This window comes from Mus caroli, unplaced genomic scaffold (genome assembly GCF_978045245.1).
Source record: "Mus caroli unplaced genomic scaffold, Mus_caroli_1 scaffold_8, whole genome shotgun sequence".
NCBI lineage: Eukaryota > Metazoa > Chordata > Mammalia > Rodentia > Muridae > Mus > Mus caroli.
Genome location: NW_028227263.1, coordinates 80,804,635 through 80,828,086, shown reverse-complemented (window position 1 = coordinate 80,828,086; position 23,452 = coordinate 80,804,635). Strand labels below are relative to the sequence as shown.

Below are 23,452 nucleotides of genomic sequence, written 5' to 3'. Positions count from 1 at the left end.
CTTAGCCCCTTTTGCCTGCTCTGTAAACGTAGCCACATGTTATGGCTGCTTACCCAGGACAGTGTCTGTATTGTAGATGTAGTTTTTCTTACAATGATATTGACTAGAACCTGCCAGCTGTCCAGCTGCATTTCTTAGTGTGGTTTAATCTGTACAGCAGATAGCATTTAGAAACTTGGGGAAATAGATTTCCTTGGCACTCTCACATTTCAGCTGTCTTATCTGGGCTGTAGAGAGAGTTGGGTATCAGACCATTGAAAATTGAGCTTTCTGGCAAGGACCTTTGCAAATGTTCTGTCATTTCCATTGAGAGCCCCAGGCAGCAAATGTGTTGCTGGCCAAGTAGACATTTGGTTATGAAAATCACAGAACTTGACCTGTTTTGATCACAGAAGAAGGGCAAGCTTGCTTGTTCAGCAATGTTGCCTTCAGTTTGAAATTATGAATATGTTCCCTTCTTCCTCCTCCCACAGAATTGAGTTATGTTCCAAAATGAATTCACTTTGTGGAACCCTAATTAAGAAGATCACAATTTCTTAAGATTGGAGGGTTTGCAAGGAATTCATAATGAGAAGATTTTCCTCAAACCACCCTTCAATTAGAATAGAAAAGACAACAAGAGGCTTGCCCTAGGTTACCTAAAAAGGACTGGATAATAATTGGGTGGGGTTACCAAAAACGCAGAGGAGCTTTTAAGGAAGGTTTGAGGTTAGATTGTCTGTTTTAAAATTAATTGCTTTCTCTTCTTAGACAAATTACAGCATTTCAAGTCACAGTTGGGACATTAATTGCATCTATGACAGCTATGTTAGCAGAGCTTTCTTCCTGCTTGCATTCTGCCTGGGGCACTGGCAAACAGCACAGGCAGAAATGAATTCTGATCTTCAGGCAGATAGGAAGAGCCTAGTGTTTTGAGTAAAAATACTTAAAATTTAAACTCTTATTAGAATTCTACCCAAAAACAGTGTCTGAAATTGAGAGTTAAACAAAATTCAAATACAGTACATGGCTTGAGGGTTAGGTTTTTAGGCAGAAATGTGTGAGACTTTCCTTCCACACAAGCATCGCTACAGTGCACACACTTCCTGTCTCTTACTTCTTTCCCTACCTAATTTGCAAGCCTCTGCCTTCTCTAATAGTAAGTCAGACTGAGGCAGCGCTGGACTGGAGTCAGGGCTCGCTCACCCTAGCAGTGCACTTCCAGAGCCCGTGCACTGTAGACCGTTCTGTAATAGGTTGTTTCTTTGAAGACAGGAATTGCCTTAGCTGCTCCTTCTCCCCACCAGCATCCTCTTGTTCCAGTATTTTTGTGATTTTGGGGTTGGTTGCTGTAGTGTTACTTAGAACTTGCTCTGTTTTAGTAATCACATGTAAGTGTAGAAACATAATGACTTCTTTATACTGATAGGCAATAAGTTGTCCATCCTCACCTTTAAAATCCCTTCCTAAGATGGTAGACATTATTTAGCTTAAACTTACATTTCAGGAGCACCACAAGTTATAGTATATTTCAACTCATGGAGCCTCTGACTTTCCCTCTGAACAATTGTTTTCTTTTTGTGCTTTGAGTAACTTGGTTTTCTTCATGTAGAAATTGTAGAAAGTATGGCTGGGCTGGTGGACAGTTCTGTGAAGCTCATCTGGAAGTGATTTTTGTCCCTTGGCAAACATAACACACAGCATCTGTAAAGTCACCTGCTGTATAGGAGGGGACAGTTCTCATTCCACGTGTTCACTGACCTCTGTTGTGTGCCAAGAATTGAGATTATTTACATTGTCAAAGAATTATTGTGACTGAAAGAAAACAAGAAAGCCCAATCATTACTGGACAGCAGAATTAGGGCTCCTTGGCTTAAAAGGGTGGGGTACACTGGCTTCCTGTGGTTAGAGGAGTGTTGGGAAGTGTTTTCTCCTGCAGTTATGACCACATCAGAGAGTTAGTTACCTATAGGTTGTCATAATTCTGTATGTTGTAGCTATTTGCCAAAGGATTTGTCCCTTTATAGCAGAGTTTGTTTCTCCTTACATTAACAGTTCATCTCTCCTTTATTTACTTTACCTTTTTGCTCTATTTTGCTTTTTGAAAGAGAGTCTTACCATGTTGCCTACCCAAGCTGATCTCAAACTCAGGTTGTCCTGTTCTATCTCTGCCCCCTGTGTAACTGGGACTATAGCTCTGTGCTACCATGCACACACACACACACACACACACACATATCTCACAGACTTATGTGCATATGTGATTCTCTCCATATATATGTGTATATGTACATGAATATATGCATGCATGCATCATATGTGCTGGTGTTCTCAGAGACTGGAAAAAGATTCCTTGAAACTGGAGTTATAAGCAGTAGTAAGTTGCCTTATGTGGGTACTGGGTCCCCAACCCTCATCCTCTGCAAGATAGCAAATGTGTTTACTACAGAGCCATTTCTCCAGCTCGCTTTTTTTTTTTTTTTTAATTTAAAAGAGCACATCATTTGTTGAAATGATGTACAGTACCTGGTATAGAATCTGTAATGTGATAAAAGTTTTCTGTGTCATTTGTTTCATGGCTCTTTCCTAAAGAGCCGCCTGGCACAGAGTCCACAAATCTGTTTAAACTAGTCCACAGGCGTTGGGAGAACATTAATTGCAGCGCTGTCGGACCCTTTCTAAGATGTACTTCTCCAGACTCTGACAGCTTTGAAATAGGTGTAGTTTCTAGTTGTTGATTGGCTTACAGTTGGCAGTATTTGCTGTTGGTAAATAAAACACTGACACACTTCATATTTAATACTTTAGATATGAGAAAATAGGATATATTCAGTCCTTGGACTTTCTGAGAGGAATCTGATAAAATGTTTTATGCAATTGAGTATTTCTTCAATGTGAACAGGTAATTTGGTTATTTTTATTCCTTATATTTTGGTTAGGAAGATAAATGAAAAGTAGTTTTGTTTTTGAAGTATCTCATTTAAAGTTATCAACAATAACTTTAGAACTTCAGTTTCACAAGATGGAGACTGTAGCGCTGATGGTGGCAACAGCCACGTGGCACTGAGTGCTGAGCACTGTGACTTGCTCTAGAGGTGGTTTGGAGGGGAACTCCTGTGTTAGGTTTGGCTACAGTTAAGTTTGGTTGGAAGATCAGTGTGTGGCACTTCCATGTCTCCTGTACTGTAGGGGAGAGTGAAGTTATGTCTGCCATGCCACCAGCTCCTCCAATTGCAGTCTCCCTACTTTTGTACTTCAGGGTTCCCCTAAGTAGCCCAGTTGACCCAGCCTCAGTCTCCTGAGCACTGAGATTACACACCTACCTGTACACTATACCTGCCTTAGAATACCTTTAAAGATACTTTTCTCCTAGACCTCTCCATTAAAGATTTTTGTAGATTTGGCTGGTCCAAGTTATATTTTCACTGTAGAAATACAGTTGTACTGGTAAGTAAATTAAAATGTATGAATGACTGTCACTTGGAACCTGTGTGTATGGGGCAGTGTATGGTGCATGGGTAGGGGACAGACAGAGACAGTAAGACTGGGAATTGAACCTCTGACCTTGCACTCTACCATTAGCCTGTATCTACAATTCATGACTTTATTTTCTTCTTCCTGCCCACATTTGGCTGGGTCTCACTATGTAGCCTTGACTGACCTAGCACTCAAAGATCTACCTGCTTCTGCCTCCGTAGTACTGGGATTAAAGGTGTGCACCACCATGTTGGGCCTTGATTTTCTTAATATTAAATTTACTACAAATTGAGCATCTCTAATGTGGGAATTAAAGGTTTATTATATGTAAGTACACACTGCAACTGTCTTCAGACACACCAGAAGAGGGCATCAGATCTCATTACGGATGGTTGTGAGCCATCATGTGGTTGCTGGGATTTGAACTCAGGACCTTCAGAAGAGCAATCTGTGCTCTTAACCGCTGAGCCAACACTCTAGCCCCCTAATGTGGGAATTAAAGTGCTCTGAAATAGGAGACTTTTTGAGCGCAGTGTTCAGTTCTACCAGTGACAGACAGGTTCAGAGCATTTGGATTTTTGGATTGGGGCACTTGACTGGTATATCCACATTTTCTAAAATGTAAAAATACTTAAAGGATATTCAGCCTGTATTTTATTTGTTGTCATTTTTATATTGGAAGTAATCCATATAAATGAATGATTGTAGCTAAATTACTTAAGTTCTTAGCAGTAGCCTGAAGCAAAGGAAAGGACATTATGATGGCTTTAAATTAGTTGTTCTCAACTGGATACTTTGTTTCCATTTAGTTGGTCACTGATCTTTCCTCTGTTTGGCTTGAACCAGCTCCTTTTATACCTCAGACCTTTACCTAGGGCTTATTTCAATTCAGTTCAATTCACTGACTGGGAATTTCGGAGTACGCCTGCCTTTTCTCCTACTGTGATCACTTTGGTACCTCCCATGGCATAGCATAGAAGATGACTCTGCTTGGCTCTGACTCTAGTTCTGCTGAGTTTTCCTGTCTCTCCAGTAGCACTTTGCCGTGCTGTGCGCCCTGCTTTGGCTGTAGCATCCTGGGCACTTACCCTGCCTTAGGGAAGCATCCTTGTTCAGGACCTCCTTTGCCTGTGTGCTCCTTCTGAGAGCATCCACACGTGGCCATCCCGACAATGTCTGTCTCTGACAGCTCATGACTCCCAGCTGTGTTTTGCTTCACCATTGCAGCTCTCTTGCTTGTTGCTCCAGGAACTTTGCAACAGGCTTTGTTGACTGGAAAATTTGATCTTGTCATTTATTTCTTTTTTACATTTTATTTACTTTGTGGGAGTGTGTGGGCGTGTGCATGCCCTGGTGCAGATGCAGAAGTGCTTGGAGGAGTCAGTTCTCAATTTCAACCACGTGTCCTCTGGGGACCAAACTCAGTTTGGTGATGAGGCTTGGCAGTTTGTTCCTTCACCTGCGTAGCCATCTTACAGAGCTGAGGGCTTGTCAGTAGGAGTTGATGAAATCCAAAAGTTGACTACCTAGATCTTGCTGAGTCAGTTTGGTTTTCAGCTGTAAGTAGAACTTAAGGATATCTTACCCTCCCTTCAGTTGGGTTCTTATGAAAATTAATCTGGAGTTAGTGGAGTCTCCATTAAAGGAGGCAAGCAGACCAAATTTAAGCAGTCACATAATGATTCAAAATAAGCAGATACATGCATTTCTGAAAATAATTGTTCTCTAATCTGTATTTATTTTCATTACAGAACATGGTCCAAGACAATTCCTGGGAAGGTGGAATTCTTCTCTAGTGAGGGTTCAGATACATCTATACCCATTCCAATAGTGCCCCTGCGGGGTGTGGATGACTCCTACCCACCCCAGAAGAAGTCTTTCATGATGCTCAAGTACATGCACGATCACTACCTGGACAAGTACGAGTGGTTTATGAGGGCAGACGATGACGTTTACATCAAGGGAGATCGCCTGGAGAGTTTCCTGAGGAGTTTGAATAGCAGCGAGCCCCTCTTCCTCGGGCAGACAGGACTGGGCACCACAGAAGAAATGGGGAAGCTGGCCCTTGAGCCTGGAGAGAACTTCTGCATGGGCGGACCTGGTGTGATTCTGAGCCGGGAAGTGCTTCGGAGAATGGCACCACACATTGGCAAGTGTCTCCGGGAAATGTACACCACCCATGAGGATGTAGAGGTGGGAAGATGTGTCCGGAGATTCGCAGGCGTGCAGTGTGTCTGGTCATATGAGGTAAGAGCAGAATTCTTTATGTGGGAAAAACTATCAATTTTGCCTTTTGAGCTCTGAGTTAATCATAGGAAACTAGCAATACCAGCCTCTTCAGGGTTAGCACTGGTATAAGTTATTGGTACATGTTTTAGCCTTAGTTTTTCATTTTTAGAATTCTCATTATCCAGATTCCCCCTGACCTTTTAGACTCCTGGGCCTTTAGAGTATGCCTCTGGACTTCTGATGTCTTTTAAAATAAATAACAGCACTTGGGGCTTGAAGGAAACATAGGGTTTACTGATGGTCACTGTGACCTTTTCCCGTGAAACCCAGAATCATCTGATTTCTGTTGATTCCACAGGACCTCTGCAAGAGCATAGGCTACTTCCTTGTTTTCCATCTCCCAAAGGCTCCCACTTTCATCTGGTCAAGATGACCTACACAGATCAGAAACTTACGTGTTTTGAACTTATAAAATGGTCAGTGATGAGAAAAAGCCAGGAGCTGTGTTCGGGAGCTAGGGTTGCAGCACCTAGTGGTATGGCGTGTGCTTAGCATCCCCAGGGCATCTCTAGCACTAAAGAGAAATGATTGTTAGAAACCTTGACTTTTGACTTGTAAGTCTATGATATAGTTGTCCCTTTCACACTAGGTAGCAGGCAGGTCTGAGTGAACACAGGAAAGCTTTAAGGAAGTCTGCTTGCTCTTTAATAAGAGAGCATGAGTTCATTTGGGGCTTTTCTGTTCTATTGGCACATGTGTGCCTCTTGCCTGTAATTTCAGGATTAAATAATGGTAGCATGAAATGGATTGTTGTGTTTAGTTTAGTCAGCTATTTGTGGTTGTGAAGAGCAGAGGAACTGCTAGGCCCTTTGCCCAAAGCAAGAGCTTGCCCTCCTGCGTGAGCCCTTGGCTCTGTCTTAAAGGAAGAAGCATGCTCTTGCCCTTGCTTGCCTCCCCTGAACTACAGCTTGCTTTTAAATATCTTACAATTACTTTGTTTCTTCTGCTTAAATTTTTAGGGAAACATCAGTTTTAAGTGTACAGGAGTGGGTCTTCATGCAATTTGTTTTTAAATTGGGCAGTGTTTTATTTTCCTTTACAATCTAATAACTACTTGATGACTGCACATGGGGTAAGTCTGCTCGGTAGTTCAGAGAGCTCCCAGTGGTCATGTTTTCTTGACAGTCTTCAGTAGTGAGGTAGTGAGTGGAATGACCTGTGTGACGTCACTGTCAAACCAGCAAGGCTGCAGTTATGAACCCCATCGTTCTTAGGATGGTTGGTAACTTGGGCAGACTTTCCCCAAATTACCTGCCTCCTCGTGTCACAAGCCCAACTTGCTCACGTTCACTTCAGTAACTGGGCCTTTGGTGATCACACCCAGCTTTGTATATAATGGGGATGATGGATTCTTTTTCACACCGAGAATAGGCAGGCAAAAGGTAGCTTTCAGCTCAGGGTGTGTGACATGGGCTCTTTTGAAACATAGACCCATTGGCCTAATGAACCTTTCATATTTAGGTGGTTTTCTTGTCAAACCATCACCAACAAAGCATTCTCTTGCATGCCTTCTGTTTTCTTTTTCCTGTTCAAATAACTTCCAATACTTTGGGTACAGGGACCTCCCATTTTCCCGCCTTTTCTTTCCGTTTCTGCTTAATCATGTTGGAAAGTACTTTTGCTCTCTACTACCCCTCTCTGTCCAGCAGATAGGCAGGGACTGCTCCCTGTGGAGTCTTCTCACCATCCTCCTGCTTGGTGTTTCTCTTTTCCTGCATCTTAATAGTCTTTTTCATTTGTATTTTCTCAGCATGGTATTTATGGTAGAGTTCAGCCTTCAGGCCAGTCTTCTTTGAACACTCATGGGCCTCCCAACCTTCTATCTTTCTCATGGTAGTCCAAACGGTATCCATATCGTTTGCCGTGCAATTCAATATGTTCATTTTGTGGCATGATGACAGCTTCGGAGCAGCCATCCGTGACCGCCCGGGTTCCAAAAATCTCTTAATTTCTGGTGTCAGTGGTCCACGAGCCTGCTTCATTCCCTTCATGTAATTTTTAAATTCTAAGTTAACAAAGGTGCATTTTAAATTCTAAGTATGATCTGAGGGAGCCCTTTAATCTCCATGAGCCTTGCTGTCTCTGCCTGCCTCCATTATCTGGTGGTTGTTCACTAGGCCAGGGGAGATCTCTTTTGTCATGAAATTTTGCAGTGAAGAAAGCTGTCTAAGTTATTTTTCTATTTTTGTGAAGAGATACCATGACCAAGGCAGTTTATAACAGAAAGCATTTAATGGGGCACTTGATGACAGTTTCAGAGGGTGAATTCATGGACAAAAGGCTGGGAACACACAGACATGGTTCTGGAGCAGTAGCTGAGAGCATCCTGCACAGGCAATGTGCAGACAGAGAAAAACTGGGCCTGTCATGGTCTTTTGAAACCTCATAGCTGACCCCCAGTGCCATTTCTCCTCCAACAAGGCCACATTTTCTAGTCTTTCCCAAATAGCTGCATTAACTAGCAACCAAGCGATCAAACTTGGCCTATAGGGGGCCATTCTTTTTTTTTTTTTTTTTTTTTTTTGTTTTTTTTGTTTTTTTTGTTTTTTTTGTTTTTTTTTTTTTTAATATTTTTATTACATAATTTCCTCAATTACATTTCCAATACTATCCCAAAAGTCCCCCATAGCGCCCCCCCACTTCCCTACCCACCCATTCCCATTCTTTTGGCCCTGGCATTCCCCTATATTGGGGCATATAAAGTTTGCAAGTCCAATGGGCCTCTCTTTCCATTGATGGCCGACTAGGCCATCTTTCTATACATATGCAGCTAGAGACAAGAGCTCCAGGGTTCCGGTTAGTACATCATGTTGTTCCAACAATAGGGTTGCAGATCCCTTTAGCTCCTTGGGTACTTTCTCTAGCTTCTCCATTGGGAGCCCTGTGATACATCCAATAGCTGACTGTGAACATCCACTCCTGTGTTTGCTAGGCCCCGGCATCGTCTCACAAGAGACAGCTATATTTGGGGCCATTCTTATTAAACCAGCACAGAAGCCGTTTCAGGATTTCATGCTGTGTTAAGTAGATTACAGCTAGCAGCGTTTCTGCATTTCCCCATCCTTAATTAAAGAGTTATGACCATAACATACTTCTTTGTGGTGAAAATACATAACGCTTTGTATGTGTTGGAATGCTTTGTCTTGCTGGCATTCTAGAGGACAAGCTTGCTTTTAGTTTGTTGTTTTGAGACAGGGTCTCCTTGGTTGCTGAGGCTGATGTCGTGAGCTTGGCCTAAAAATGCTCCTCCTTCTGCACTGCCCCCACAGTGCAGGCGTTACATGTGTAAACCACCATGCCCAACACTTTTATGTGTGGGTAGAGGTCAGGGTCTCAATCTGTGGTGTATGCTGGCCTGGAACTCTCAGAATGCAGGCATTGACTACCATTCCCACACAGCTCAGGGCTTTTCTTGAGAATTAAAAAAATAATTGTGTCTTGATGTAGTCATTAATGTCTTATAGGTGCTACTGAATAGAGTCAGTATCTTGAGGTAGCTAGAGCAAGAACTTTGATTTAGCGAGAGTGCCAAATTGTAGGTGTATAGTGGGGCCTAGAGCTCTAGGATGTGAAAGACTGAGGGGTGATGTCTTATTCATCATGAAGTAATCTGATATGGTCAGAATACCTGTGATTGGTATTGTGGACACTCACACGTTTGTAAATAGTCTTATTGGTTCAGATGATTGGATAAACAAGCACCTCTCTGTGGTGTTTTCCCCTCTGCCTAGGGAGCCTAACAGCAGCCACAGGCGGCTCTCCCCAGGAATGTAGGGCAGGCAGGCAGGAATGTCCCTACTGCTTTGCAGTTCTTTAAATGCCTTATGATGACACTGATTTTCCTAGCTTTTCCTGGCTGGCCCTCCCTTGCTTGTGCCAGAGGTTCCTCCCTGCAGCTTTGCTGAGAGTTCTCTTTTCTGTGAGTTGTCTGACATGTTTGGCCCATGTTTCAGATGTTGGTCTTAGAGTTTTGTTCAAGTGCTTTGTTCTCAACACAGTATCTTCTGGACTGTGTGCTTTGCCTTTTTGCCTTCACTGAATTATAGAATTTTTAAAAATTGACCAGTTGTGAGCCTAACTCTAGCATAACCTTTCTTTGCTGGTTTGTGCTTTTTATTTATTTATTTTTATTAATGTGATGGGTGTTTACCTTCATTTATGGCTGTGTGTGTATAATATGTGTGGACATAGTGTGCATGTCCATTGCCCATGGAGGCCAGAGAGGAGGGTTGGGTCCCCTAGAGAAGGAGCTGCCATCTGGGGGCAGGAACTGAACCTGTGTCATCTGGAAGAGCAAGCAGCCAAAGCTCTTAGTGACTTCTTAGTATTTTAAGAAATTGTTCCTTCTTTGGGTCACACAGATTTTATCCTGCATTTTTCTGCTTGTTTGAAACATTTCCCTTCTTCATTCTTATTTTAAGAAATACATACAAGGGCCATTTACCATTGGATCAGCCTGCCTGATACCTGCACCCATCCCCCATTGCTAAGAAATTCCATGTTCTACAGTCAGGCAGGATTAATCCTTAAACTTCCTGTAAGATAATTATGTTAAGCTTTGAGTCTTGGAGGATATTTATTTTGCTCTATTATAAGCCTAGCCAGAGGAGTAATTTTTAAAAACTTGCCTTGAAGTAGAAATAATTCCTCAGGTAATAGCTGTGTAATTAAAATGACTCATGAGGAATAGTTGTCAAAGCCAAAACTCAGATTTATTTCTAAGCTTATTTTTTGATTATTGCTGGGACTAATTAATAAATGCCTTTAAGCATATGTTTTAAAATGATTTTAGTTTCACAGAAGCTTAAATTCTGGTTAGAACTGGTGCCTTTCACATAGAGTAAAAGCTGTTACCTCAAATTACTCAAGGGTTTGTGAGACATGGTGTTGAAGCATTGGAAAAGTGATTTTGTGTGTGTTTGGTTTTTTTGTTTGTTTGGTTGGTTGGTTTGATTTTTTTTTTTTTTTCATGTAACCCTAGCTGTCCTAGAGCTATATAAACAGACTGGCCTTGAACGCAGAGACTCTGAGGTCTGTCTCCCAAGTGCTATGATTAAAGGCATATGCCACCAGTGCCAGTCAGCTGCCCCCCTTTAAACTCTTTATTGAATCTTTGTGAATCAGTTTGCACCCACTCATCTCCCTGTCCCTTTGTATCCTCTCTCCACCCTTGCAAGCTCCCCCCACCAAAAAAAAAAAAAAAAAACCCTGAAAACATCTCTCCATGTAAGCTGTAGTGTGTTACCGTGTGTCACACAGTATACTCTTTTGCCTAAACATCTTTACTTGCAGATGTCCGTTGCAGTGAGTCATTGGTCTGGTATGCTGCTACACTATCAATGCTGGGTCTTTACCGGGACTCCTCTCAGATCCTGTGGTTGCTGTGTGTGGTGGAGATCCTGCAACTTTGGATCTGCAAGACCTCCCCTTCACACGTTCTTAGATGGGTACATGTTAGGGTGAGCCAACTCCAAGCCCTGGATCAGGGACCTAGATGGTAGCTGAGTAAGTCAGCTCCACCAGCTTTCCTGCATCCACACTACCAGGGCAAGCTCTCCAGCACTGCCCTGACTAGACCTGCAAATGCAGGTTCCCATAGACGCCAGCACAGGGTATTGGATCCACCAAGAACTGGGGTTATAGGCAGTTGTGAGCCACTCAGTGTGGGTACAAGGAACTGAAGTCCAATCCTCTACAAGACCAGTAAATGCTCTTAACCACTTTAGTCTTGGAGTGCAGTTCTGAAGGAAATCCATGCCTCTGTCTCACCTCTCAAAGGACTTTTGACTGTGGTCAGAGACAAGGCTAGAGTAGATCTGGAAAATGAGTTGGATGTAGGGTAAGTTCCAAGACCATATAGCCCACTGTTTGTATGGTTTTTCTGTTTCTCTTGTACAGTGTTCTCTGGATTACTTCGTTAAGATTCAGAGTCCTGACAATGCTGCTTCTAGGCATTCTCACCAGTGCTCTTTGTACTTTTATGGAGGACATGGTTTTGATTTGTTTACTCTTCTGTTTCATTGATACCATGTAAAAGCATCCTTTTATTGGATGCCCAGTTCATAGCTTAACGTGTCTTCTCACTTAGATACATTATTCTGAATATCTCTTTATACTTTAAGAAGTCAAACAAATTGGAAAAACTTATTACATGTTCATTACAAGAATAAAATTCATACCTCTTTCATAGCAGCACATACTTCTGGTGACACTGGTACTGAAAACATCCCTGTTATTATTTAGATCATAGAAATAAAGAAAGCATAGCCCTTGTAGTGGTTGTCATGAGAATGGCCTTAACAGGCTCACATTTAACTGCTTGTTCCCTCTCCAGTCACAGAACTGTTGGGGAAGGATTGGGGTGTGGCCTTGTTGAAGGAGGTCTGTCACTGGGGACAGGCTTGGAGATTTCAAGACTCTCTGCCTCGAAGGAACTTGAAGATCAAGATGTAATCTCCCTGCTATTCCTTCTGCCATGTCTTTGCTCTGCCATCATGGACTCTAGCCCTCTGGAACTGTAGCCCCAGTTAAGTGCTTCTTTTAGAACTTGCCTTGGTGGTGAGGTTTCATCACAGCAGTAGAAAAGTAAACGAAGACAACCCTACTCTCTCATACTCTAGAAGAAATAGGCTGGAGTACAAAGAAACGGAGAGCAAGGTGTGTGGTCTTAAGACAGCAACATGATTAGCATGAGAAGTGGTGGATGGAGAGGCGGGGGTGGCACAGAGGTTGAGACATGGCAAGGTTGGGCTGGTGAGGACTTTGGTCACAAATATGCCTGGGCTTGAATCACAGTGCTTCGCATTTTAGCTGTGTGGTCTCATGTAACAAGTTACATAACTTCTGGAACCTGAATTTACTTACTTATTTTTTTTTTTTCAGAATGAAACAAGGGGAGAACTTGCCCACATAGTGGGGTGGTTTCAAGGATTGTGATGATGTGTGTTACCATAACTAGAGCAGGATAAGAGTTATTCCTGTGAGATGAGAGGCTGGTGAGGGTATCCTGGAGTATTGCAAAACAGCCGTTCAGAACTCATTCCCTGGGAACTCCCCGTGTGTAGATGTTGACTTGTATAAACAGGTATTTAACTGTAATTGGTGAAACAACATTGAATTAGAATCCCTCTTTTGGACTAGCACTTAGATCTGATAGTTGCTTTGCTGTACGAGTAAACCTTCAATAGTATCTCTGACATATGTGTAGGTGGATTATGTTGGTGAGAAAGGCGGATTGGCACATGTCTTTGTAATTTGTGAGTCTGATAGGCCTGTGCTGAAGGTGTTCGAGTCTTTATTTCTTAGTCACTTTTATTATTGGAAGGTTGTCATTTTACCTATTAAGCTTGTTATGTATAGTTGACACAAGGTTTCTTTAGCACACTGACAGGAGGTAGGATAGACATGTTCTCTTTATTTTAACCTTGAATTACAGTATTTCCTGTGTAGTTAAAAAATTGAGATAGCAGATGTTATCATCCTAATTTGTCCAGCAGAATGTATCGCCTACCTTTTAGTATATAAGTATTCAAAGTGGCATGTAAAGTCATTTTGAAATAATAGGGCTAAGGCGAGTCCTGAATTCTAAGAACTTCTTATCAACATCAGAATGAGCTGTTTGTACAGAAAAGAGCTTCAATGTCCACTTGACAAATTGGCAGTAGCCAGGACAGAACACTGTGATGTGCACAGGAGAACAAGGGAGAGCCCAGCAGCAGCTAGAGGAACAATATGAATTAGAGGTGCAGTATAAAAGGCTCTGGCAGCCTGAGTCTGTTTTCTCTAAAGATAATTAGAGTTCTAGAATATTCTAATAGTATTGTATTGTTAAGCAAGCACATTTTTTTTCTTTTTTTAATTTTTTATTATTGTCTTCATTTACATTTTAAATGCTATCCCGAAAGTCCCCTGTACCCTCCCCACCCACTCCCACTTCTTGGCCCTGGTGTTCCCCTGTACTGGGGCATATAAAGTTTGCAAGACCAAGGGGCCTCTCTTCCCAATGATGGCCAACTAGGCCATCTTCTGCTACATATGCAGCTAGAGACACAAGCTCAGGGGGTACTGGTTAGTTCATATTGTTGTTCCACCTATAGGGTTGCAGACCCCTTCAGCTCCTTGGGTGCTTTCTCTAGCTCCTTCATTGGAGGCCCTGTGTTCCATCCAATAGATAAGTGTGAGCATCCAGTTCTGTATTTGCCAGACACTGGCAAGCCTCACAGGAGACAGCTCTATCAGAGTCCTTTCAGCAAAATCTTGCTGGCATATGCAATAGTGTCTGCGTTTGGTGGCTGATTGTGGGATAGATCCCCAAGTTGGGCAGTCTCTGGATGGTCCATCCTTTTGTCTCAGCTCCAAACTTTGTCTATGTAACTCCTTCCATGGGTATTTTGTTCCCTATTCTAAGGAGGAATGAAGTATCCACGCTTTGGTCTTCCTTTTCTTGTTTTTCTTGTGTTTTGCAAATTGTATCTTGGGTATTCTAAGTTTCTGGGCTAATATCCACTTATCAGTGAGTGCATATCAAGTGAGTTCTTTTGTGATTGGGTTACCTCACTCAGGATGATATCCTCCAGATCCATCCATTTGCCTAAGAATTTCACAAATTCATTGTTTTTAATAGCTGAGTAGTACTCCATTGTGTAAATGCAAATGTACCACATTTTCTGTATCCATTTTTTTTGATAAAGGTTATTTCCAGCTTCTGGCTATTATAAATAAGGCTGCTATGGACATAGTGGAGCATGTATCCTTATTACTAGTTGGAACATCTTCTGGGTATATGCCCAGGAGAGGTATTGCTGGATCTTCTGGTAGTACTATGTCCAATTTTCTGAGGAACTGCCAGACTGATTTCCAGAGTGGGTTGTACAAGTTAAGCAAGCACATTTTTAGGTTGCTTCAAAGTAACTATGATATCTTCCCAATTTTAAGAGGGAACAATAAATTAAAGTTTGTAGTTCTGATATTTAATCATCCTTATTGGTACTTAATCTGGTGTCTTCAGCACAGCAAATGATGGAGCAAAGGCAAGAATGAACTTGACGGTGAACGGTGGCAAAGGCAGTGCTGCCGGGATTAGGGAAATAAGGTAAAATTGCTTAAGGTTTAGAGGAGTGTTGTAAGTTGATATGTCTCAATCTTGTGCAACAGGAATGTTTGTTTATCAGAATGTTGTATATGTATATATGTATATATATATAATCAGAATGCTGTATATGTATATATATTTCAAGTACTGGAGTTGTATGTAGACCTCATACCAGGTTGGATTTTATCAAAAATGGACTTATGTGAAATTTGCTTGAATAACTTGAAAGGAGCAGTTGCCACTCCAAACCTAGACATGGTATCTCAGTGGGTGGAAATTCCCTGTCTACTGTAGTACAGCCTTCTCTGACAGTTCTTTGCCCACTAAACTTTCAGGAGTTGTCATTCATTTAGCTTCAGAGAACATTTCTTAGTTGGTAGTGGTGTTCTGGAACCATGTAGAACTTAGTACTGTTCATTTCCCTTTCCACGTGTCCTGGCCAGCAGAAAGAGAGATTGACTGTGGTTTTTCCAGTGAGTAGAGACTGTATTTGGGGTGGGGGAAGTCAGACTGGGTGCCAAATGCTCCCTCTGGGCTGTGCTTTATAAGGTTAATACTATTTACATACCTTTCTTCTCTGAGTCATGTTAACACTCAGGAATTATATGACCAAATACAAATGAGTGGGGTTGAAGGAAAGCACTGTCACTCTGAGTGACAGTGTGAACAGCAGTCTCAGGAGATGACAAACACAAAGGTTTGACAGGATTGGTTTTCTTTCTTGGTTCCACTAGCCAGGCTGGCCTTAAATTACCAGTTCCACCTCTGCTTTCTGAGGGCTGCTATTGCACACATAGATCACTACAAAGTAAAAAACTAAGTGTTTACTCAGTGCAGCTGTGAATCTCTCAGTTTTTCAGACTAGCTGCTAAGTAATTTAAAGCTTGTTTATGGACCGGTTACATGTTTCAGCAGTTGCAAAGTGAAACTTACTGTGAGTCAGCATCCACCAGTAGGGTCTCAGGGGGTAACATGTTTGTTAAATTCTCTCCAATGGGATGGAGCGTGAAGAAGACATCTCACCTTCTTATGTTAAATCTCTGACTCCACACCAGGCAAGGCTAAAACTAGAGTCTAAGGTACAGAAATTCCTCAGTGTGTCTTCCAGTATCAAGGTCTTGAGACATGAAGACTTACTCAATGTGGGCCTCTGGGTTGGAAGAGAAAGGAAGGGGCATGGAAGAGCAAACTGGTGGGCTGTGGCAGAGTCCACTGCTCAAGGGCTAGTTGTGTACAAATGTTAGTTTCCTCATTTTAGCTCCTGTGTCATAGTTAAGTAGGAGGAAACAGGGCAGGAGGTGCTAGGCTCAGCATTTACAGTTCTGTTATTGGAAATGGTTTCAGAACATTTTGTATTACGTTTCGGTGTCTGCGTGCCTATGTGTGCCAGCTATGGTGTCTGTAGAGGTCAGAGGATAATCCGTGCACTTGGCTCTCTCCTTCTACCATGTGTCCCACATACCGAACTCAGGCAGTCAGACTTGGTGGCAAATGCCTAACTTACTGAGCCATCTCACCAGTCCCTCTAAAATTATTGCAAATTTTAAAAAAGGTAGAGCCAGGAGTGGTGGAGTTTAAGGTCATCCTTAGCTACGTACTAAGTTTGAGGACAGCCTAGACTGCTACATGAATCTGACTGCAAAAGTGGGGTGGGGACAGTTAGAACACAGAGCCTTCCAGCAGAAAATGAAGGGCTTTTGTTGTGTCCTGTAGACTGTTCTGTGCTCTGGGAAACTGGGCAAAGCAGTACAGAGCTGGATTCTCTGAGTGGATATTATACAGGATGTGATTTGTAGCTTACTGACTTCTAGGAACTTGAAGACAGAAGAGGTCTTTGTTCTAGAGGCTACAGACTTCTAGCTCCATAAAGAGCTTATCATTGAGCAAGATTATAATGTGCCATGTCATGACTGTAAAAAAATGTGTAATGGGACCATTACAGCCAACCCTTTTCCTGGGTAGCAAGATTCTTTCAGCATTCACAGAGCAATTGAATGCTAATCCCCTGCTGACCCCAGGATTCAGGGAAGACAACCCTGCTGGACTCTACTACCCAGGGGTAAAGTAATCTGTACAGATTTATTCCTTTGATGCCGGACATTTATTTCCTAAGCCAAAAACAAAAAAATAAACAAAACCCCCAAAACACAAGAATTGGAGGTTGAGGACTTAGCTCAGTGGTAGAGCACTTACCAGACAAGAATAAGGTCCCGTGTTCCCTCCCTAGATGAAGGCTTAGTTTTACTTATACCGATGTAATTGAAAGCAGTAGAAGGCTTGTTGGTAGATTTTTATAATGGGTATTTTAATAATTCAGATTTCTGCTTGTTCAATTAGAGCACAGTGCCTATGGAAAGGAACATACCTAAGTAATACAAATATGCTTAGCTTTTTAAATGATGCAAAAATAGTGTGCATGTCTGCCCTGGACATGGATCCTGGGACACTGTGGCGGTACAGCCTTGCCGTTCTTGTCTGTCAATTTCTCTGTGTAAATGCTAGGAAGCAAGAGACGCAGAATAAGCAGACATGAGGCGGCAGAAGAGGGAGGCCTCCACTACCTGCAGGAAGTTTTTGGAGATGCAGTGCATGGGAGGAGTCCTTGTTTTTAAAAAAATAAATAAGACTATATGACTAAATCATTATTATAGTGGCTTTTATCTACCTTTAACTGCAGATCCAGGGAATATAATGCCCTTTCCTGACCTCCACGGGCACCAGGCTTGAGTGTGGTGCACAAACATAAAAGGAAACACTTAACACACATAAAATGAAATAAACAAACATGTAAAATGTTATACTTGAACATCAAATTTCAGATGAGTTAGGCATGGTGACATACACCTATGCTAGCTACTAAGAGGCAGGACAATCACAAGTTCAAGATGTGCCAGGTAATACACTAAGGTCCTGTCTTTGGGAGGGGGGCATTCTAAGTAAGGAAAACCTACCACACAGCTCTGGCTGCTAATCTCCAGCTGTCTGTGCCCTAGTTGCCCTCAGGCCTGGCAAGATTGCACTCTAGTGCAATCATCACACTAGTGGTCAGCATCGTACGTGTCCACCATATCCAAGGATCCATTCCCTTTAAAAAAAGATGCAAGTACCCTGCAGGTACCCAGGCATTGAGTGTGCAGCATTGCCAATCTCAAACCAGCGAATGTACACCAAAGACTGTGCCTTTGGGATGTACCAGATGTGCTATGGCTTGCTGACCAAGATTGCTGAAGTCACTTGGTGACAGTGGCAGGGGATCAATAGGACTTTTTCCCCTTTCTTTCTTCTATTGGTAATTGTATTTATTTACATTTCAAATGTTATCCCTGTCCCGGTTTCCCCTCCACAAACCCCCAATCCCTGAGGGTGCCCCCCAACTCCCCAACCAGCAAAGCAGAAGTCACTGTGACATTGCAGAGGCAGCAAAAATGAAATTGGAGGCCGGGCGTGGTGGCGCACGCCTTTAATCCCAGCACTTGGGAGGCAGAGGCAGGCGGATTTCTGAGTTCGAGGCCAGCCTGGGCTACAGAGTGAGTTCCAGGACAGCCACGACTACACAGAGAAACCCTGTCTCGAAAAACCAAAAAAAAAAAAAAAAAAAAAAAAAAAAAATGAAATTGGTTCAGTTAAGCCTTTGTAGTAAAGCTTTTATTTCTTTCAATTTTAAGTTACATTTATCTAGTTAGTTATTGTATGTATGTGTGCATGCTACAATATACATGTAGACATGAGGACAACTACCAGGAGTTGGTTCTCTCCACTATATTAGTCCCAGGATCAAACTAGTATCATTAGCCTTGGCAGCAAGGACATTATCCACTGGGCCATCTCACTGATGTTAGCAGAGAAGTCACATTGAACTGTTCTACTCTTTATAATGATCATGTTGTTTCCTATGTATTTCAAATCTTTCTCATTGTAACTGCCCAGTATTCATTTGGCAGCCATCAATAAAGTTATGTTGCCAAGAGTTTTACATGAAGGGGTAATCTTTATCTTCCATCTTTTGTTTGGCAGATCACTTTTAGATGCTCAGATTTAAGCTAATGTTTAGTGATGAGACCTTGTGGGCCTCTGTCAGTCAGCAGTCTCTTGTGATAGGCTTCCGGAGTTGGTGGCAGCATGAAAACACACGTGCTGTTCGGCGTCCAGCCCAGCTTCTCAGCTCATTCTCTGCATCCTGGAGCAGCTGCTCCAAGAGTTGTGATGCTCACATCTGGGAGGGCTCTGCGAGGGTCCCTGCCTCCTCCTTGATCCTTGATGCAGGAGCTCATCAGCTATTGCAGTAACTCAGAGAGGGGAACACTGTTCCATGTCACAGCACAGCTTGTTTGATATTTAGTGTTAGTCATAGAAAAGCCTGTCAATAAAAACCTAGTCTGTCTTTTTCATGCTGATAATATCGTCCTTTTCTGTAATTTTTAGGAGAAATCCATTGAATATCATTTTGACTTTACAGTATGTATAGTGGTTGAATAGCATCCACCCAGAGATAGCCAGTCTTAGTAAATGTCACCTCATTTGAAAAGGTGTTTTTGCAGATTCCTTTATTACACTGAGGATCTTGTGGTGAGGACACAGCCTTGGATTGTCCGGGTGGGCACTACACAAGAGAAACCTGAGATACACAAACAGGAAGGCTGTGTGAGAACAGCCCCTGTGGGAATGGTGCAGCCATCAGAAGCTGGTACAAGCCACTAGGCCCCTGGAGAGAGCATGGCCCCACCACATATTTCTGAGTGCCACCTTTCTTGCACTCAGAAAGGTGGGAGAATCTTCCCCCGACCCATATCTCGCTGCCTCTGTGTCTCTGAGTGTCTGTGTGCAAGTGTTCCTGTGTGTGATATACTCGCATGCTGATGCCTGAGAGCCACAGGTTGACTTTGGGGCTTCTTCAGTTGTTCTCTACCTTTGTTAGATTGTTTGTTTGTTTGTTTGTTTTTGACAGGGTCTCACTGAATTCTGAGCTCTTGAATTTATATAGACAAACTGACCTGCAAGCCATAGATATTTAGCTGCCTGTCTCCCACCCCTTCCCCTAAGCACTGGGGTTATAGAAGCACACCCAAACAACTTGCTTTTTATGTGGGGCCTGCCTGGGGACCCAGGCTCAGGTCCTCATGCTTGCTCAGCAACTATTTTACTCATTGAATCATCTCCCCAGCTCGGTATTTCTGTTTTGTTTTTAAGCCAGCAAGTCTGTGGTGATGTGTTAAAGCAGTCTTTTAAAGTCAGGCTCTCTCTATGTAGCCTTGTCTGGCTAGCAATCACTTTGGGGAACAGACTAGCCTTGAACTCAGAGAGATCCACCTGCCTCACCCTCCAAGTACTAGGATTAAGGGCATGCACCATCACAGATGGGCTGTTATGGCAGTCTTAAGATGCAGAAGTAGTATATTATCCAAAAGAGAAGCCTTCAGGAATGCAAAAACAAAGAGGCTCCATCACCCATCATGGAGCTATGGGCCAAGGGCTGCTCTTGCTAAGGTCACCATCTCTAATAACAGGACCTCACAAGTGTGTTGTGTGAAGTGCCCGACACAGTGAGCACTGCCCTTCTTACTGCCTGGTTTGTTTAATGCAGAGGATATTACAGTATAGTACCCAGACCAGCAGGTTCGGCATCATCTTGTATCAGGGTCTCCCCATGCCCTGTATTGAAAACCAGAGCCACTGTATCCTCAGAGGTAAGCATGTATCAGAGTCATTTAGGGCTTTTTTGGGTTTGTTTGTTTGTTTGTTTGTTTTGAGACAGATTTCCTAAATAGCCCAAGCTGGCCTCAACCCCACAAGACTCTGGTTGCCTCAGTCTTCCAAGGGCTGGCATCACAAAGTTGTGCCACTATGACATGGGGTGGAAAGGGGTCTTCCCTCTCCTGGCCTTGGCATAGAGCCCAGGGTCCACCTGTAGTGTGTGTACCGTCTGTTTTCTCATGTGTCTCTTTTGGTTTCTCTTGCTTGTCAAAGTGTCTTAGGCTTCCTTGTTTTTGATGACCTTGACAGTCAACTATTGGGTAACATTTCCTCACCTGGGAGTTTTCTGATGGTTTCCTCATAGACTGGGATTAGCTGTGTTTGAGGAGACCAGAGAGACAGAAAGCTGTTTTCCTCACCTTGTGTCCAGAGAGTGCTGCCAGCTCCATTGTCACCATTAACCCTGACTTGGCTTCGTGCTGTGGCAGGCCTCTTTATTACAAAGTCACCTCACTCCTGATTTCTCCCAAGCCCCTGGAAAAAGGGAGTCGCTGTATCCTGAAAAGCAGGGCTTATTATCCAGCCTCTTTGAGGCCAAGATACTGACATTTTAGACCTCTGTGTAATAGTGTGTTTTGTCTTGTATATTTGACAGGGTCTCTTGTTTTGTAGCTTGGGTTGACCTGGAATTCACTGTCTAGCCCAGGCTGTCCTGAACTGCATGGTATTGTGCCTTGGCCTCCCAAGCACTGCGTTCAGTCATGAGCCACTAGGCCTAGCTGACATGCTTTATTGCAGAGCATCACTCTTTCTCCCCATCCAGGAGTGTGCATGTATATCATGGTACTACTGTAGTTTCCACTGAAATAAATTGCTGTAATTTTGTCTTTGAGAGTTTTTCCAGTTGAGCATGTTTTGCCTTTCTCACTTTCAGGCACTAGAAGATGCTCTTGCCTCTTGCCCACCCTTTTTATCCTGTTTAGAATCTTCAGTGTCTCAGGGAGCCCAGGCTCCTTCTGTTGGGTGACACAGTTAGAATGTAAGAGCTTGTATTAGGGAGCCTAGGCCCCCTCAGATGCTAGAGTGAGGATGTGTGTGAACGCTAAGCCATGTGTACATGCATAGCTGTAAACATGTCTATCAGTGACCATCTGGGCTTACATTGAGGAAAGCATAAGTCAATACTGTTGTCCCAAGCTCTAATCTCTACCCCACAGATGATTGTAGCTTAATTGCCACCTTCCCACCCCAGCGGAAGCCTGCTTTTTCCACCTGACATCATCTACTAGTATTCTGATTAGTGGTTTGCAATTGTTGCCTGAATCCCCACGAGAAACAGCTGCACCCTGTGGAGCACAGTGCTCGCATAGCTTCACTTGCCTTGAGTGTAAGGTCTGCTCATTACAGAGCTGCGATGGCCAGCATCCATCTCCTCGGTGCTGGGAATAGAGGCCAGGCTAATAGTTGTGCAATTTTTTCTTTTAAATATTATTTCTGTTTAATCAGGCTGGACTGGCTTTTTTTTTTATCATGTTTCTTACTGTTGGTAATTTAGACGCGTGGCATTTCCCACTTTTGTGTCTTAATAATACTAATTGTGGACAAGTTTGTGCCTGAGTATAATGAGGATACAGAAAATTATTCAACTGATGTGTTTTGAAGTTTTGTTTAATCCCCCTGGCCCCATTCTTTTTATAGTGGTTCATGTGCCTAAGGGCATGTGGAATTTTAATAGAATACAACATTAATGGATGTGTAAAATAATTAAAGACAAGTCTAAACAGCTTAGATGATAGTACTCCATGCTTTATACTTAGATGGTCGTTAGCAAGCTGAAGAGGGTTTGGAATAGTATGTGAATTGTTCGTTCATTTGTCGCTTAGAGGATCATTATTAAATGCCTTCTTGTGATAGGGGCACTTTGAGCCAGAATGCTGGACTGAGTAGGTGTATATATTCTTGGTATTAAGAAATTTATCAAAGATAGATAATTTCTGTGATTCATACACTCACAGAAATATATAGCTTTCAAAAGGTTGTTTGTTTCTTTTAGGAACATGCACTTATTTTGAAAAATCAGCAGTTGGTAATTCTGTCTACTCTGACTACACCCCGGGGCAGGTGAGCAACAGACAGGGTGTCTGCTTGTGTCTGTTATGCTCCAGGAAGACAAAAGAGCAGGGCCCATGAGCATGTGAGCGGCACTTCTCCCAGGCTGCAGAGAGGCGGCAGAGGCTGAGGAGGACCCAGCAGGCTCAGGTAGCATGGGCACTTCCCTGGGAAGAGCTCAGCAGTTAAGCGAAGGTTGGCTAAATGGCAGTCAGTTGAATATCAGAGCCTTGAGTACAGCATCTGCCCACTTGATTTGATTTGTTCGTTTCCCTCAGCAAGTACTGCTTTTATGCCTCACCCCCAGACATTCCCTTCATCACGAAAGTGGTATAGGAAATACACCTTTGCAGAAAATGGGTATTTTTAGAATATTTTGTGTCATAAAATACAAAGTGCAAGTAAAAAAGCATTCTTGTAATTTAGGCAGCCACAGAAGATCACAGGTGTGTTAAGAGCTTGTTCCACGGAGAAAGGTGTGCACACTCGTGTGTCTTAGGAGTACAGATGGAGTTAGGAGCGAGTAGGATGCTGTAGGAAACCAGAGTAGGGTGGATGGGGCTTATCCGCGCACACAGTGACCGTCACACAGCCTCGTGGAGAGCACATCAGGCTATGCATGCAGCGGTAATCATATATAGTGTGACCACGTTCAAGGTCATGTGCAAGGGAAAAGGAAAAGATTTCAAAATCAAAAAGAGGCTGGTTGTGTAGTTCACTTAGAGGGCTCAGCTAGCATGGAAGAAGTCTCCATAGCAACATATATCCAGATACAATGGTGAATTCCTGAAATCCATCATTCTGGACCTGCAGGCA

General features: G+C 42.8%; 1 protein-coding gene and 1 pseudogene across 1 annotated transcript in view; one reads left to right on the top strand and one right to left on the bottom strand.

The window, feature by feature from the left end:
• The window catches only part of Chsy1 (chondroitin sulfate synthase 1), a 69,901-nt gene that overhangs the window by 10,189 nt on the left and 36,260 nt on the right, over nucleotides 1-23,452 (top strand). Inside the window, exon 2 of the mRNA XM_021167524.3 lies at nucleotides 5,208-5,703. Within this exon, the coding sequence (XP_021023183.1) occupies nucleotides 5,208-5,703 (496 nt within the window). The remainder of the gene's footprint in view (nucleotides 1-5,207; nucleotides 5,704-23,452) is intronic.
• Nucleotides 6,874-7,638, bottom strand: LOC110297322 (ribosome biogenesis protein NSA2 homolog pseudogene; annotated as a pseudogene).